This window comes from Erpetoichthys calabaricus, chromosome 10 (genome assembly GCF_900747795.2).
Source record: "Erpetoichthys calabaricus chromosome 10, fErpCal1.3, whole genome shotgun sequence".
NCBI lineage: Eukaryota > Metazoa > Chordata > Cladistia > Polypteriformes > Polypteridae > Erpetoichthys > Erpetoichthys calabaricus.
Genome location: NC_041403.2, coordinates 32,795,538 through 32,810,994, shown reverse-complemented (window position 1 = coordinate 32,810,994; position 15,457 = coordinate 32,795,538). Strand labels below are relative to the sequence as shown.

Here is a 15,457-nt window from a genome sequence, read left to right as displayed (position 1 = left end):
ACCTCACAATCTTATTCCTACTGAATTACCTATCTCAGATCACAAAATGATCACATTAGATATAAGCTTACTTCTCAGTAAATCAAAGGTTCAGCATGTAATTTCATTTTGTAATGTCAAGCATGTAAACCCAGAGACCCTTGTACATTTATTGCAATCCCAGCCTGTTTCTCCTTCTGCTACCACACCATCAGAATTAGTAGACCATTACAATGCTGCTCTGTCTTTTGCCTTTGATACACTAGCTCCCTTAAAAACACGGACTATTTCATTTATTCACACTGCTCCCTGGTTTACATCTGAACTCCGTCAGCTCAACGCCACGGGCCGACAGTTGGAGTGCCTGGCTAAAAAGACGGCTCTTGTTGTACACAAGGAAATGTACTCAAATCATATGTTAAAATACATAAATGCTCCCTCTGCTGCCAAAACTGTATACTATTCTAACATTATCAATACAAGAGGAAAAATACTAGAGCTCTTTTTTCTACAATGAAAAGGCTAATTACACCACCGGAAAATGTCGCTTACCATAACCTCTCTGTTAAATACTGCTGCACTTTTTTGGATTTCTTCAACTCAAAAATTTTAAAAATCCACCACAACTTGCTTCCTCTATTTCTGCAGAAAATGACATACTCTCCATTATCACCCTTATTCCCTTACCAACCACCCTATTTGCAGATTTCAGTTTACTAGCTGAAAATAATATCTCGGAGCTTATAACAAAATCTAATTCTTTCACATGCCAATTAGATCCAATACCTACAAGCTTTGTTAAGTCCTGTATGTCACATATTTCCCCCATGAAAACTGCTATAGTTAACTCTTCCCTTACTACAGGCATTGGCCCCCTCTCACTAAAAACAGCCTCAATTACTCCAATTCTGAAAAAATCTGGTTCAGACCAAAATATCCTTAACAATTATCTCAAATGTTCCTTTCATATCTAAAGTTCTCGAAAAGACAGTTGCCTCCCAACTCCAGTCCCATTTTTCAAAAAATAACCTTTTGAACAGTTTCAATCTGGGTTTCGTCCTAAACACAGCACAGAAACTGCCCTGGTCAAAATCACAAATGTTCTTCTCCGGGCAAATGACATGGGACTTTTATCAATTCTTGTGCTTCTTGACCTCAGCTCCGCAATTGACACCAAATCCCATCAGATACTTTTGAAACGACTAGCTAGTTTTGGAGTCTGTGGCCTTGTCCTTCAGTGGTTTTCTTCCTACCACACTGATAGGAAGCAATTTGTTCAAATAAAGGGCTTTATCCCTGAGAATGCAGTCGTTACTCAGGGAGTTCTGCAGGGTTCTGTTTTGGGGCCGCTTCTTTTTCTCATTTATATCTTCCCAACAGGTAATATCTTCCGGCACCATAGTATTAAATTTCATTGTTACGCTGATGATACACAGCTATATCTGTCCAATAAATCCACTTCTGTTTTCCCTCCAGATGCTCTTATGGCATGTCTCCAAGACATAAAGACATGAATGTCTCACAATTTTCTCCAACTAAACCGCAATAAAACTGAGGTGCTCCTCATTGGCTCTAAATCTACACTTGTTAAGGTTAACTATTCTTCTGTATAAATTAACAATATTAACAAAAACATATCTTCTCAAATTAAGAGCCTGGGCATCATTCTAGACAGTACTCTCTCTTTTTCTTCCCATATAAGTAACATTTCTCGGACTGCGTGCCTTCTTCCATCTCCGAAACATTTCTAGATTTCGTCCCGTTCTTACGCAAAACAGTACTGAAATATTGGTTAATGCCCTAGTCACCTCACGTATAGATTACTGTAATGCTATTCTATCTGGCATCTCACAAAAACTTATCCATCGCTTACAACTTCTTCAAAATTCTGCTGCCAGGATAATAACCTGCTGTTCTAAATCCACTGAACATATTACACTTATTCTCTCTCATCTTCACTGGCTCCCTGTTAACTACAGAACACAATATAAAATACTGCTCTTAACATTTAAAGCTCTCCACAACCTTGCTCCCCCCTACCTCACTGATCTCCTACAGACTTACACTCCCTCTCACTTACCCAGATCCTCATCTGCAGCTCTACTTGTTCTATGGGAGTTCGAGTGTCTCTCATAGTGCTGCTCAACTCTGGAATTCTCTTCCCTCTCATATACATCAGCTCAATTCAATAACATATTTTAAAACTGCCATCAAAACTTATCTTTTCAAACTGGCATACCAATTGTGAATTTTGCACTGTTACTGCCTGTTATCTTTCTTTGTTTGCTAATTATTGCTTTTTGATTTATCATTCTCTTTGTTTTCATTTTACTAATGTTGTTTAATTTTATTATAAGGTGACCTTGAGTGCTAAGAAAGGTGCTTCTTAAATAAAATGTATTATTATTATTATATTGAACTGAAGGTTGACTTTGAAAAATTATATCAGAAATCAAACCTCAGTATCTGTTCGAAAAATTGCAATTAGATATTCTGTCAAAATGTTCAGCCCAGCCATTACATAGTCTTCCTCATTGATGGGGGATGATCAACATGTCGCTTCATCAGCCACATTTCTGATGAACAGAATGTTTTGTGATTGATGCAACTGTTTTCTTTTTTTTTTTTTGTTTGAAATTACTATGGCTAGTTTAAGGAAGCAAAAGGTCTTTTTTGTACCTTCTCGCTGGGATGTACTGCATCATCTTCACTGGGAAAAGCCTGAACATGAGGTACGAATGCCAGATTTTAAAAAAGAAAACAGCAGTGGTGATTTTAATGTCTAGAGTAAGGGGCTCCAGCCTTCATGCCAAATTAATAAACTGTGAAGTTACAGTTGCACATATATTCTCACACCCAAAGGATAATCTAGATAATCTAGACCACAGCAGGGCCAATAGAGCCAGCCCTCACCAAAAGAAAACAAGCTTGCATCAAACAGCAATAAGACAATTTCAGTAACTACAAAAAGCAGCATTTTTCTGCACATAAACTTACACACTTAAGAAGAAAAAGTTGTGGGGTGCTATACACATTTTAATATACCAAGATAAATTTATGAGGGAAGTTTATTACTTATTTTGCAGAATATCTGGTTGAGATGTGCCACAATGACTCTTAAAAGCAGAAACACCACTGTTTCTAAGAAAGGCATGGACTACAGTAGAATGAAGGAAAGGAAATTTCTCACTTATTGTTCATTCTTCACCTCCTGGAAAGCACTGTAAAAGAATAAATTTAACAGAACTAATTTCTTACTCCAACTGTTTGCACTGCTCCTTATTAAACTGAAAGGACCTGTAATTGCATACAGTAACCCTGCACATAATTAATCAGTTAAACTTTGTTCTATGTAGCTAGGGTCTTTCTCAGCACATACCATAACAATGTACTTAACAAAGCACTCTCACACACGCCTCCACACTCTCACAAAAGCGATCTGCCCCCTCTAGTTTAATCATAAGCCATGTGAAATATCTTATTCCTGTGAATACCTCATGATTTGTAAGAATAATAAATCATTTCACTTTTCCCTAAGTAACAATAACATAACTGTATAGAAATACTTTTAAAATCTTTAAAGTTAGTCAGAATTATGTAAGCCAATTCTCAACAGATGCATACCGTACAATATATTATACAAAATTATTTTTAGTGACTTTTCTTTTGCTCAAATCAGAAATGTACATTGTCATGTAAACAGGAAAATGGAAATAAAGATTACCATCATCTTCTGTGCATTTACTTAAAACTGCTAAAAAGTAAAAGTGAATCGTTTAACTCATAGTAAACAAAATTGACAAGAGTATATTAACTGCACTACCAAAGAGGATTCTCGTGCTTCAAGTTGTTAAGAGTTTATCTTAAAACACAGAATGAAATATTACATTAGAAAGTGAATGGAGAAATAACCTCTTCCAAAACATAATATGCTGTATCAGCACAAATTGCTAAACGTGAATTATTCTATAATGGAAACAGCACATGATTTTTTCACTTTTATGGTTACTAAGGAGTTAAGATCTTTCAGTTTCAAAGCTCAGTGATGTAAAACAATAATGCTTTAATTGTGTAAAATTTCTTCAAACTTATTTTTAAATGTCTTTCTCAAAACTACAGGATTTTTAGTTGTGGAGTTCACACCTGAATAATATCAATTTTGTGGGGCATGGAAAAAAGAAAAAAAAAAAAAGAGTCCAAAAACATCACTTGATCAGATCTGTGAAATTCTCTCTAAATTGGAATATCAGAAGTGAATTTAAATGGATAAGTAACAGAACCACATTACTGTCCCTTTTTTCAAACAAGACTGTTCCTCAGATATATTATATTGGTGATATATTATATTTTTTTATATTGGTGATTCTGTATCTAGCTTTAAGTGAGGGTTCTTGTATTCCTAAAGAAATTATATATCTGAAGTAATTTTCTTCTTACATTAATTTCTCTTTACTGATTTTCTTTGTTGTTTTTCCTTTTCATTTTATTAATCGTATAAACCACGTTGCAGGAAACAAGACACTGATCAAAAAATGATAGAATACATACAAAACACCATCTATTTTTACAGTTCACATCAACCTCAATATAGTAAATCTTCCATACCCAGTCTATAGAAAGCTATGTGATCTGAGAAACAAATATATTTTCTTTAGGGGCTGTGGCTCAGTTGTAGTACTTTTACTTTTTTTTTTTAATCTTTTTGAAAATAGATGTTCTTTAAAATTAAAATGTGTAACTTCATACTATTGTTTGTCATACAATATTACAATTTTTCTTCATTAATCTTATTAGTCTACAATGCAATTATATGGCCAACAGTGCTCTATGCAAGCAGATATATGCAAGTGGATATTGAACCAAATATGCCCTTATTGTCACAGTTGTTTGGGGTTTTTAATCCTGCTAATAATTTATCATATAATTCAGATTATTTAATTCCTGTTTTTACTACTACTCTTTAAACTAAGTTATCATGTAAATGGGTTACTCTGTTCTTAGAAATTAGAAAGATGTAAAATAAAGATAACATAATGCACTTAAAGTGACTATTATTGAAGCATATTTTTAAAAGAAAAAATGCTTTATCCTAAACAGAGTTAGGAAGACTAGAGTCTAAACCAGCAAGCATAAATTGCAATGCAGGAACAATCCCAGGACAATCCATCAAGTCAAGATAATTACAGGGCTTTTGGATGCATGGTAAATATACTTTGCATTCTAAGGTAATCATTATAACAATAAAGGGAAAAACTTCTTTGAAGCACTAAGGCTAGGATGGAATGACTAAAATGTTGTTTTAAGATCATAAAATATCTACAGTATATCTATCTGCGTAACTAGAATACTCAGTTCTATTTTTTGAATGATTGCAGTTTTGTGTGCTTACTTGTGATAAATAGTAAGAATTACAACAAACAAATGCATGGTGACATAAAGGAAGAATTAAAACATACATTATGGCAGCAATCTTCTGTAAACAGGTATCATGTATTATGCAATTGTACATATTTTAGTGACAGACATTACTTTATTACTGCAACTGTAAAAAGAGAGAATATAAAAAGTAAATTCTAAATTGTGGAATTATTCATTTAATTTTTAACAAACTAATCATAACCCCAGAAGGTAAGTTAAAATTTAAATAATTAGACAAACAAACAAATAAATAATAAAACGTGTTTCTGCTTGCCAAGTTAATTAGTAATTTCAAATGCCACTGAACATGAACACTGTTTGAGATCATACCTGTGAATGAAACTGGGAATGTGGTAAATGCTGGCCTTGCTGAGAATGCTCATCCATGATAGCAAAAACTTGGCCGTCTCAAGCTCTGCTAAAATAAGAAGAGTATATTATTGATCAAAAAATACTACGATACTATGGTAGAAAATGTAAATACAGAACTACTGTACAGTGTATAAAGCTTATTCATAGCTTAATGTCATCATGGATTCTGAAGTTCATATTACTGTACTTCATAAATTATTACTAATTTATGCTTTGTACTCTAATAATAGAATGCGTGACTAAGCAGGCTGCTGACAGGTCAGATAACAGTCACAAATATAATGTACATCTTACTATACGATTTGAATAACTTTGTTTAAACTAGGCAGTAAATGTTTTATTTAACTTTACTTAAATAATATTGTACATTTTAATATACACCATGCTTGGGTCTAATAACAAGGCAATATATTGTCAGTAAAAACTGAAGAAAGTTTCCTGTAAATAAAAAAGAATTAGGAATCTTAATTTTTCTATTAATAACTAGAGTCAATCCATGTATTCACTTCCAAAACCACATAACTGGTGGTTGGCAGATTATAGGTTTAAGGTAAAAATCATACATTAAGTGGTATATATTTATTATTAAAGAGAGAGTAAAGAAGTATGACAGTACTTTGAATCACAATACACATATGAAACTGATTTGGACCAAACTTAACAACAGGTATGTACTGTAACTCAGCCTTACACTTAAACAACCTACTGGTTTTGATAATGATCCATTAACTCACAGAGCAGAAAATAATAGTAATAACCGATAGCGCAAAAATTCACCACTGATGAATGTGAGACGTATAGTCTCTTCTGAGGAAACACTTCTCCATCCCAGCAGCTATATTTCTTGAGATGGGATCACAGGAACATGTGCTTAGGACAGTGGTAACTTAATAGCAGATTATATTGCTCAGCTAAACAGTCAGGACATGACATAGCTGCTTACCTGTGATATAGCTTATTGTCCAGATGCACACACCACTATATTAATTTGGTGACACATGTGAACAAAACCACAAAATGACTGAAAATTGTGATGAAGTACAATCTATACTAGTATACATTGGTTTTAGTGATGACTGCTATGCATTCAGCTGCATCCAAAACAGTTACTCAAAGTAAATAAGTTAGACAATATACACATGGCATAACATTCAGGTGCATTCAGCAACTAAGTTAACTAATATGAAGGTTGGAGCATTTCATATTTTTACTTATATCATCTAACAGCAAGTGGATACATTTTTGTTTTTTTAAATAGTTTTGTAACAATGACTCGAATTCAAAAATAATAGCGATAAAGTGCAATTAAACATGTTAGACTACATTAAATGCATGCTTTTAAACAGCAGATTAAAAAGGAGTTAAAAAAGGAGCACAAATAGGCTTGAGTTAGCTCAACAGCTTTCATACACAGTACAGTGCAATTCAAGGGATGTGAAAATGGCATCGACTGATCTGTGTTTGGGGGAGTTCAGTGACTAATTTTTATTCAATTTTCTTAAACATAACATTTTTGAAAGTGTACCCAATATAGTAATAGCCAATTCAGTGGAACCTCGGTTCACGACCACAATTCGTTCCAAAACTCTGGTCGTAAACCGAGTTGGTCGTGAACCGAAGCAATTTCTCCCATAGGTTTTTTATGTAAATACAATTAATCCGTTCCAGACCGTACGAACTGTATGTAAATATATATATTTTTTAGTTTTTAAGCACAAATATAGTTAATTACACCATAGAATGCACAGCGTAATGGTAAACTAAATGTAAAAACATTGAATAACACTAAGAAAACCTTGAACAACAGAGAAAACTAAAACTGCAATAGTTCGTGCTATAGTGCTAGGAACCGCTCGCTAAAAACACTTTTTTTTAAATGAGTTTTAAGCACAGGGGAAAAAATGAACATTTGAAAAATCCGTAATTTAATAAACCACCAAGAAAAGTAACATTGCAACAATGCAGGCTATGAACCGATCACTGTAAATAGAACTGAAAACAAAAACAAGCCTTCTCTACCTTATGCGTCCCTCGCTCTCTCTCGCCTGTGTGTGTGTGTGCGTGCGTCTCTCTTTTGCGAGCCTGGAGCACCTGTGTGTGTGTCTCTCTAGCGCTCCTGTGTGTGTGCGCGCCTCTCTCTCCCGCGCCTGTGTGTGTGTACGTGCGTCTCTCTTTTGCGAGCCTGGAGCGCCTGTGTGTGTGTCTCTCTAGCGTGCTCCTGTGTGTGTGTGTGTGTGTGTGTGTGTGTGTGTGTGTCTCCCTTTTGCAAGCCTGGAGCGCCTGTGTGTGTGTCTCTCTAGTGTACGCCTGTGTGTGTGCGCGCCTCTCTCTCCCATGCCTGTGTGTGTGTGCGTGCGTGTGTCTCCCTAGAGCGCTCCTGTGTGTGTGTGTGTGTGTGTGTGCGTGCGTGCCTTTCTCTGTCTCACGCTGCCTGTGTGTGTGCCTCTGTCTCTCGCGCTGCCTCTCTCGCGCATGCCCCTGTGTGTGTGCGCGGCTCTGTCTGTCTCGCGCTGCCTGTATGTGTGCCTCTGTCTCTCCCGCTGTGTGTGTGTGTGTGTGTGTGCGCGCGTGTGTCACGCTCTCTCGCTCGCTGCACAGGAAATGCACAGGGAGAGACTGAACATGTACAAACCGAAAGGGAACCTGGCTTGTTCGTATACCGAGTGTGTGGTCGTGAACCGAGGCAAAAGTTTGGCGAACTTTTTGGTCGTAAACCGAGTTGTACGTGTACCGAGACATTCGTGAACCGAGGTTCCACTGTAATTGGAAAATGAAAAATATATATTAATACAAAATGACCAATACTAGCTTAAAATCATTATCAGTATTACCTTATGAAAGGAGAAAAGGAACTGAAACAAGTTCCTGATCTAGCTAATAATATTAGTTAAAACACAGTAATTCAATGAAATTATATCAATAAGTAAGAACTTGGAAAGGAAATTATTTTTTGTATAATGGGAATATTAATGATATATGGACAAGAAAATTGGGGACTTGTTGTAATTGTTCATGTATACCTGGGACTGAAAGATCGAGGCTGGGCAACAGAGATCAGCGTCCAACCCTGTGATGCCACCACCCATTTTTAAACCTGTCCAATGTTTATAATGTGGATATAAAAAGTCTAAAACCACAGCTAAAATCACAGATTTTGTATAATTAAAAATGAAAAGATAAATCATGTCAGAACTTATTCCATTTTTATTACATAATTGCAATCTATACAAAGAAGGTGAAAGGAGGAGTTGCATTGTGTCTTTGTGGACCTGGATAAAGCATATGACAGGGTGCCTCGAGAGGAGCTGTCGTAATGTATGTGGAAGTCGGGAGTGGCAGAGAAGTATGCAAGATCGAGGTAAGTGCAACATCGGTGAGGTCTGTGTTAGGAGTGATGATGCATTCAAGGTTGAGGTGGGATTACATCAGGGATTGACTCTGAGCCTGTTCTTATTTGCAATGGTGATGGACAGGTTGACAGATGACATTAGACAGGAGTCCCTGTGGACAATGATGTTTGCTGATGACATTGTGATCTGTAGCAAGAGTACGGAGCAGGCTGAGGAGAACCTGGAGAGGTGGAGATATGTGGAGAAATGTAGCAAGAGTAGGGAGCAGGTTGAGGAGAACCTGGAGAGGTGGAGATATGTGGAGAGGAGAGGAATGAAGGTCAGTAGGAACAAAACAGAATACATATGTGTGAATGAGAGAGAGGTCAGATAATAGCGAGGATGCAGGGAGTAGAGTTGGGAGAAGGTGGATGAGTTTAAATACTTGGGATAAACAGTACAGAGTAACAGGGATTGTGGAAAAGAGGTGAAAAAGAGAATGCATACAGGGTGAAATGGGTGGAGAAGAGTGTCAGAAGTAATTTGTGACAGACGGTTATCAGCAAGAGTGAAAGGAAGATCTCAGGTCAGTTTTGAGACCAGCTATGTTATATGGGTTGGAGACAGCAGCACTGACCAGAAAGCAGGAGGCAGAGCTGGAGGTGGCAGAGTTAAAGATGCTAAGATTTGCACTGGGTGTGATGAGGATGGACAGGATTAGAAATGAGTACATTAGAGGGTCAGCTCAGGTTGTACGGTTGGGAGACAAAGTCAGAGAGGCAAGATTGCGTTTGTTTGGACATGTGCAGAGGAAAGATGCTGGGTATATTGGGAAAAGTATGTTAAAGACAGAGCTGCCAGGCAAGAGGAAAAGAGGAAGGCCTAAGAGAAGGTTTATGGATGTGGCGAGAGAGGACATGTAGGTGATGTGTGTGACAGAGCAAGATGTAAAGGACAGGAAGATATGGAACAAGATGATATGCTGTGACAACCCCTAACGGGAGCAGCCAAAAGAAGAAGACAAAGAAGGTGAAAAAACAACAAACTGTTTAGTGATAAAAAGAAAAAAAAAAAACTTGGTTGCATTAGTATGCACACCCTTTAATAATCAAGGATGTGGCTGCGCTCAGAATAAAGCAATCACAATAAGTCTTATCCTTAATAATAGTATACACCCGACATCAATTAAGGGGCTCTGACTGAGCTCAGGATAAAATTTGACTGCTCCTGATTATTACCAGATTATTCTGATATCCTCTTGGTTGCAACATACTTCAAAAGCCATGGTCGGCAAAGAGATTTTAAAATACAATCTCATAATTGAAAGATATCAGTCAGGACAGGAGTACAAAAACGTATCCAAAGCATTAAACATCCCATGGAGCAAGGTGAAGACAGTCATCATCAAGTAGGGGAAATATGGCTCAACAGTAACTGCCAAGATCAGGACATCCCTTCAAGACTGATGAAGGACTGATCAAGAAGAAAACTGGTCAGGGAAACCACTAAGAGGCCTACAGCAACAGGGTTTCTCTTGGTTTCATTTTTTATAACACAAAATCTGCAATTTTGTCAGGGTTGAGTAGACTTTTTAGATCCACTGTACCCTTCCCATGTTATTAATTAGTTCAAACACCATTTAGCTGCAGGCTGATAGCATCACTTCTTTACAATAATAACTTGCAGATAAAATTGTTCAAACAATTTAGTCTTACATGTGCTTACATAATTGCTTTCCTCTTCCATTTATTTAAAGTGAAGTGACTTTTTATTTGCTCTGTTAGTAAACTTACCTAAAGAAGCATGAGATGGGCACTGCTGTCGGACAAGTAAAAGAGGAAAATATACCAGTTCAAACAACCACTCTCAAGGTAAAATTTAAACAGTAAACTCATTCCTTGTTGAATTAATAGTAAACATTTCTCCATTTGAAGGTGGACGAGTTTGCAAATTCACCAATGCATTTTGAAGGGAGATATTGAAGACATGCAGGTTAGGTGGATTGGCGATTCTAAATTGGCCCTAGTGTGTGCTTGGTGTGTTGGTGTTTGTGTGTGTGTCCTGCGGTGGGTTGGCGCCCTGCCTAGGATTGGTTCCCTGCCTTGCGCCCTGTGTTGGCTGGGATTGGCTCCAGCAGACCCCCGTGACCCAGTGTTCGGATTCAGCGGGTTGGAAAATGGATGGATGGATATTGAAATTTTAGTATTTTGTACAACACTACCTGTTTGAGATGTCTGAACAAAAGATTGAACTATTTGACAAAAGTATTTGAAGAATAAGTGTGCCACATCTCAACAAAACTGGTACACAGAAGGCTGAGTTGTTTAATTTTGACAGACAGACAAACATGGGCATTTACAATACGTGCTTTGCACATTATATGAGAATGCACCTAAAAATGGATGTCACTGGATGAAAAATTATTATAAACTCTATTGAAAAGAATATTTTTTAGATGTTATGTGCTCGATTACATCTGTGGGAGTGCTCTAAGCTGAGACAGCCATAACATGATACATGGATGTACTTTCAAATATCTATATGTAGCTGACAACTATTCTATTTGAAAAAGCTTTTAATCCTTATTTTATCACTCTCATGGTCTTTATTATCAAATTCAATAAATTATTAGCAATCCAATAATTGCAGCATTTTAAATGTACACAGTGTTAAGATTTATGTAGCTCACAGTTGTGATAATATTGGGACCTAATCGAGTACTTTGTATATATGTTCAAAATTCAGATATTTATATTATGCAAATAAATATTATCTTTTTGTAAAACATACAGTATATTTTTCTTTGTCAGATCTCACCTAGTGTGTAAATGTAATAATATATAAATAATAATTAAATTAGCTAGGATCACTCAAACTTTTTTCATGAAAACAACTGGGGAATTCATTTAGTGAAGTCTGCATCAAAAATTCTCTTTTACAGCTATTCTCAAAGACCTATTCCCATGTAACATAAGGAAAGATGCTATTTAAATTTTTATGCAAATAAATAATGAATTTAATTTAATTTGTTTTCTTTCATTTACTCCAAGTAAAGACAAAATGAAAATGACTAACATATTAAAGTATTTAAAATATTCTTTAAATAAATTAGAATGACTGGGCTACACATTCAAGAGTTAAATATAAAATAAAATCTGACAAGCTAAAACTGAACTGCATATACTATAGTTTGCAGAAATATATTTCAGTTTCCTTTTTAAGGTTTTCTAGACATGTTTAATTCACATCAAGAACAGTACAAGATGGTATCTATTGAAAGATGTAACTGTGAACTTTTCTGTAGACATAGTAGTTGCCACTTTTCCAACTCATTGTTTCAAAGGATTTTATTAAATAACTAGACAAAGAGCCCATTTCGACAACGTAAAATGAAACGGGCACGAGTGGAATAGTAAGTAATAAGTATAAGCACAACAAACCTGATATAGGTGTATTGAATGAATGCGTAATTAGGCCTGGAACTGTAGTCGAAATCGCCTTTCAGGCCTCTAGAGCTTTAATCGAAGTCGCCTTTCTCTTTGCATTTTCGCGGCCGTAAATCCGCCGCCTGCCGCAATGATGGTCGAAGTCGCCTTTCTCTTTGAATTTTCGCGGCCGTAAATCCGCCGCCTGCCGCAATGTCGGTCTCGTAAGGTTTTTCGGGCAGCTGCGCAGAAGGCGACTGCGCATTCGGCTTCGGATGGACCCTGCCGCGATGTTGGTCGAAGTCACCTTTCTCTTTGAATTTTCGCGGCCATAAATCTGCCGCCTGCCGCGATGTCGGTCTCGTAAGGTTTTTCGGGCAGCTGCGCAGAAGGCGATTGCGCATTCGGCTTCAGACATGCGCAGAAGGCGACGTGCGCAGAAGGCGACTGCGCATTCGGCTTCGGACGGACGTGAGTGAGTGAGTGAGGAGACAGGCAAATTATATATAAGATACACAAGAGTTCACATGTTTAGCATATGGACTCAAACCTTCCCCCCAAAGCCAAATGTTCACATTGTGCTTTTTTTGTGCATATTCAAATATCAACAGGTTCAAGGCTCACCCTTTATTATTATACTTTGGCTTTGTAACACTGATCAGATTCTGTTTTGTTATATAAACACATTTTAATACATATGTACCTTGGTCTTCCCATTGACCAGACCTGGTTTCCATCATGTGCCCATTGGTCCAGGGATAGACTCTAGTCCCCAAAGAGACTAAATGGGATTAGACAGGTTAAACAGGATTGAGATTTATTTTTTTTAATTTATAAATCAAATTACAAGTAAAACATTTTATACAATTAGCAAACATTTATGTTTAAATATGAGCCTAGTCAAACAGAGCAGCACCCCATCCCTACCCAATTCATTAGAACTCTACGAAAAGTCATTGTTTCATCTTTGCAGTTTAAACTATCACAACAAATTTTTCATTGCATAATGCTGTTCCATCTGTTGTTACTCCACATAATTGTATTAAATGACTGGGAATAATTGTAAATCAAACATTATGTGCTTCAACACAATGCCCCTGCTCACCTAACATGAGCTGGAAGACCTGCTCTATGAAACTGTATTTAAAGAGACATCACAACTACCCTATTCTCCAGGCTTGGCCCATTATGACCATCACCAAGTACCAAACCTCTATTAGGTGTGCTATGCAAATGATGCAGACATCAAATCAGCTGCAACAGACTGTTGGCATGAACAAAACAAAATGTGTTATTAGGGTAACATAACATGATGTTTGTGAACATTATAGCAAGTATATTAAAGTAAACAAATTACTTGTTTGCTTTTACTGAATGGGTCAAAGTGAAAACATTTTGATCACCCCTTGAACTATCTATATACTACCGCTACTCTGAGTGTGAAACAGTCCTGTCACTATCACTTATTCACCTTTTTAGGTTACATATGCACTACCAGAGTATTTAATACTTCACAAACATGTAACTATGTCTTGTTTCTTTACATGTTCAAAATTAAACCTGAAATGAACATAAGTGGACAAAGTAAACAAAATGAAACAACCATCCACGAAAACAATCCTGTGTATTAACTAAGGATCCGCTGATCAGATTTTTGTTAAGGCTAATATCAAGCATTGACTATGTTACTGGATCGGCCGATAAAGATTTTTTTTCCTTTATCTCTTTAAAAGAAATAAAAAATGTACAAAATATGTATACATGTCAAATTCCGTTACAACGAATATCTTTATAACAGAATTTTTATTACAATGAACTGTTTTACGGTCCCAACAGTTTCCCCATAAGACAGAGTCTATAAAAATCTTGTTACTACAAAATACATTTCAGCAGATACGTTCATTACAACGAAGTGCCCAAAAGACCTTGAAATGCCTGAATGAATCATCCACAGAGCAGTCAAGGGAATAAATCATCCACAGAGCAGTTAGTTCTGTGGTTGCAGCTCAGTTGTGCACAACGATCTTCAAACAGAAACATTGCAAATTTTTCTCTTTCTTCAAACTTTCCTCGTACTGTATTTTGCTGTGTTTGTTTTCTGTGGTATTCAGTGATACCTTTTGCTTATTGCTTGTCAGCATTTGAAAAACATCCATTGGAATTTAACTCATTGTCACCCTCCTATAGAAATGGCATACACGGAAAAATGAAAACAGTTCACATTAGAAAAAAAAACTTGAAATTTTTGCAGCTCTCGATTCCAGCAAAAAGAAAAAAGACGTTGCCAGTGAATTCTAAATTTCACCATCATCATTGCCAACTTTCTTAAAAGACCAAGCAAAAATAGAATACAAACCTTGGGCCTCAGCGCAAATGTAAGTGAACTGCTGCATTTGAAGATATCGAAAAAGCAGTTATTCCTCTCATCATTGGCAAGTCGACCAGTCCTTGTTGTTTTAAGCGTGTTACATTCCTTCCCTACGAGTATAAACCAAACCAGCAAGCTTGGATGACTCAAGACATTTTGGGAAACTGGCTGCGACAACTTAACAAGGATATTGTGATGCGTGAGTCACTGTCTTGCACCCCAAAACATGAGGCAGAGTCTCAGTACTTTAGCAAAAACAGCTTTATTCAGCTTGAAACAGGAACAGCACGGATATTTATTGTAGTGGGATCTACCACTCTCCTATACACAGACAGCAGTCAGGCAGGGTCATGGCCAGGTTAGTGGCCAAGTAATACTGTTCCCTGCATTATAATGTTCCTTGCATCACAAGTCGACGACAGGCGCTCAACCGCGATCAGCCTGGATTTGCTTCTCCAGCGCTCCATTGCGACATTGTGACAAGCAATCTCCCACAGACATGGCAATCGCACTTCAGGAAGCCTCACAATATGAAAAAGAAGAACAGGAAGTTTCTGCTTCTGATT

General features: G+C 36.8%; 1 protein-coding gene across 2 annotated transcripts in view; it reads right to left on the bottom strand.

Moving 5' to 3' along the window:
- nek7 (NIMA-related kinase 7) overlaps nucleotides 1-15,457 on the bottom strand; it is a 239,614-nt gene that overhangs the window by 137,712 nt on the left and 86,445 nt on the right. The window contains exon 2 of one of the 2 annotated variants that reach the window (XM_028811046.2): nucleotides 5,728-5,815. In XM_028811046.2, coding sequence (XP_028666879.1) covers nucleotides 5,728-5,784 — 57 coding nt within the window. In that variant the 5' untranslated portion in view covers nucleotides 5,785-5,815. The remainder of the gene's footprint in view (nucleotides 1-5,727; nucleotides 5,816-15,457) is intronic. The other variant, XM_028811047.2, reaches the window with a different exon arrangement.